The sequence below is a fragment of the Plasmodium inui genome, assembly GCF_000524495.1.
Source record: "Plasmodium inui San Antonio 1 unplaced genomic scaffold supercont1.4, whole genome shotgun sequence".
Taxonomy (NCBI): Eukaryota; Apicomplexa; class Aconoidasida; order Haemosporida; family Plasmodiidae; genus Plasmodium; species Plasmodium inui.
The window spans coordinates 45,296-47,956 of record NW_008481838.1 but is presented as its reverse complement, the minus strand read 5'-3'; the positions used below and the strand labels follow the sequence as shown (position 1 = coordinate 47,956).

The 2,661-nt window shown below is 37.5% G+C and overlaps 1 protein-coding gene across 1 annotated transcript; it reads left to right on the top strand.

Moving 5' to 3' along the window:
• Nucleotides 1-1,148: 1,148 nt before the first annotated feature.
• On the top strand, nucleotides 1,149-2,216 carry C922_01161 (hypothetical protein; the record flags this gene model as incomplete). The annotated part of the gene is made up of 1 exon (XM_008816769.1): nucleotides 1,149-2,216. One exon carries the CDS (start codon nucleotides 1,149-1,151, stop codon nucleotides 2,214-2,216), a length of 1,068 nt encoding a protein of 355 aa, XP_008814991.1.
• Nucleotides 2,217-2,661: the final 445 nt, after the last annotated feature.

Genomic DNA, 2,661 nt, shown 5'->3' with positions numbered 1-2,661 from the left:
AAAAAATGCAGACTGAAAATGTAAGTGGCGTGTATGTGTAAGAGTTTATCCAGGTTGGTTTGACAAGTTTTGTTAAATTTGCCTTTTTCGTTTTTTCCTATTTTTTTTTAGTTCCATTTTCGTCTTTTTTCTCTACTTCTTAAGTGATAGCCATTTTATCCTCACTCTTAAACGCGTTCGTGCGTTTTCTTCGTTTCATCATTAAAATCGGGATGGTTAAAAGTCACTCTTCGCAAGTTACACATTTGCAATGCTGTCTTATGATATCACTTCATTCTTTCCCTTAATGCGGTTCAGTTTTTTTTAAATGATGCAATCATAGCGTACGTTAAAAGCATTATTTGAGTTATATATATATTTATATGTGTATATTTTTTTTTTTCTCATTCATGTGAAACAACAGAACAAAATTGCTTCTTATTAAATGTGAAGACTGTGCAGTCCTTTTTTTGTTTTTTTTTTCGAACTGTTTATGTGTTACTCGGCACATTTTTTTCTATTTTAAAAAAATACGCATTTATAGGTACCTGTTGAGCGCGCAAATGTGTGCATGGGCGTATATAAACATATACGTGTACTTATAATGCGCATTTACCCTCTGTTGTAATAATTACAATCCTTTTCCTATTTTCCGTTCATCGTGCGTAGAGAGTAGGACACGCCTGTGTCTTGGAAACGAAAAGATGAGATGTTCTCACGCGAGATTAAGTATTTGCACGTCTTACACTTTTGGGCGAAATGTTTCCAGGAGCAATGGTTAGGAATTATTCCATTGGTGGATTCCCCGTTTGACGTTTGTTCACGCTGTTTTTTTTTTTTCCACGGCCCTTTCGTTTAATTTGTTGGAGGCGAGAAAATAAAAGGAAAGGAAGAAGAACTGGTATGAAAGGAAAAAGAAGTGGAGGAGGAAGCTCCCCCTTCGTAGTTGGCTAAATTGAGGTGACACTCGAAGGTTGTAAATCTGTGAACCTTCTCGTCAATCGTCCTTTTTCCTAGCCATTTGTGCTAGCATTTTTTTTATTTTTTTGAAACACCTTTTTGAGGAGTGTTCACATTTTTTAACTATCCTGCGCTAACCACGTAGGAGTTAGCCACTTTGTCGAGGAACAATCGTTGGTGCTGCCATCCCTCGCTGCCTTTTCCGCATCATGGGGAACAGTTGCAAGAAAGTCATACAAACCAGACGAAACAGAACCCCGCCTGACCAATTCAACCATCGCTTCGATTTCGTAAGCGATAATAACTCTAGTTGGAATAACATGAACTATTACAATGATGTATACTTACGAAATTTTAACCGAGAGAGAGAACCTTTAAAAGGAAACGACCACACATTAGCACTTAACGATGAAAGCAATTTCAATGCCAACAGTTCGTTGGTGTATATCGATGAGCTCTATGACATTTTGGAAAACGAGGAAAAAGTGAAGATAAAAAAAGTTGACAACTCCGATGTAGAGGAATTCCTCATTATAGAAAAGCACATTAAATTAAAAAGGAAAAAGAAAAAAAATAATCCTTTCAAAAAGAAAAAGGAAAAAAATGTGAAAAAAGAAATGAGCCATTCCTCATTAAGACACATAAATGGTGACAATAATGGGAATCATTTTGATGTGCCGTGCTTCCCTGGAGATAACTCTCTGAACAAAGAAAAAAATAAAATGAAAGATCGAGCATCCTCGAAAATTGCTGAGGTGGAAACCTGGTGCAGTTCTTCAAATGATAATAGGTATGATATATTCGAGGAGGACAGAAAGCACATGCTGAAGCAACGCCAAATGAACATGAAGGATGATCGGAAGATGGGTCCCCAAAATGGTGGCAAAAAGGGCAGGGATAATCATAACAATGACCAAAATGCTCAGGGTAAGTCCAACAGTGGCGCTAACAAGGACGCAAGTGATCAGGGAAACGGTCACAATCGTGGCAAGGATGATTTCAGTTTAACGTTTGAACCAAGTGAGGAGAAAGACTCGCAAAAGGGAAAAGAAACTGACAAAAAAGTTGGCAAAAAAACTTACAAAAAGGGTGGCAAAGACGCTGACAAAAAGGTTGGCAAAGACGCTGACAAAAAGGTTGGCAAAGACGCTGACAAAAAGGTTGGCAAAGACGCTGACAAAAAGGTTGGCAAATACGCTGACAAAAAAGTTGGCAAAGAAGCTGATAAAAAAGCTGACAAGGCTGCCAACAAAATTGGTGATATATTCCCAGATTGAAAGGTGGACTTACACGAACAAAGAAACAAGCAGAAAGACCAGGCGGACCAACTGTGTAACCCTGTCCCAGCTTCCTCGCCTCAGAAAAAGGAAAAATATATCACGTTATATAAATATAAGTTGCACCTACGTGTGGACGCTAATTCTTTTCAGCATTCCTGGTACGTGAGTAGTCGAAGAGGGTTAACCGTTTAGCCCTGTGAGAATTTCCTTTTTTAAGACAATCCGTTTTTCTTTTCTTTTTTCTTTTTTTTTCTTTTTCTTTTCCCCCGTCCACTTACTATTGCTACTACGAGCTACTTTGTCCCTTTTTCTTTCCTGAGTTTCAATTCTTTCCTTGATATTTCATTTGTTGTAGAAACGTTTGTGAAGTTTACATCGCTACGATTAGTTTAAATATTATAAAATATAATGATATACGCGTTAAAACAATGGGTGATATTTT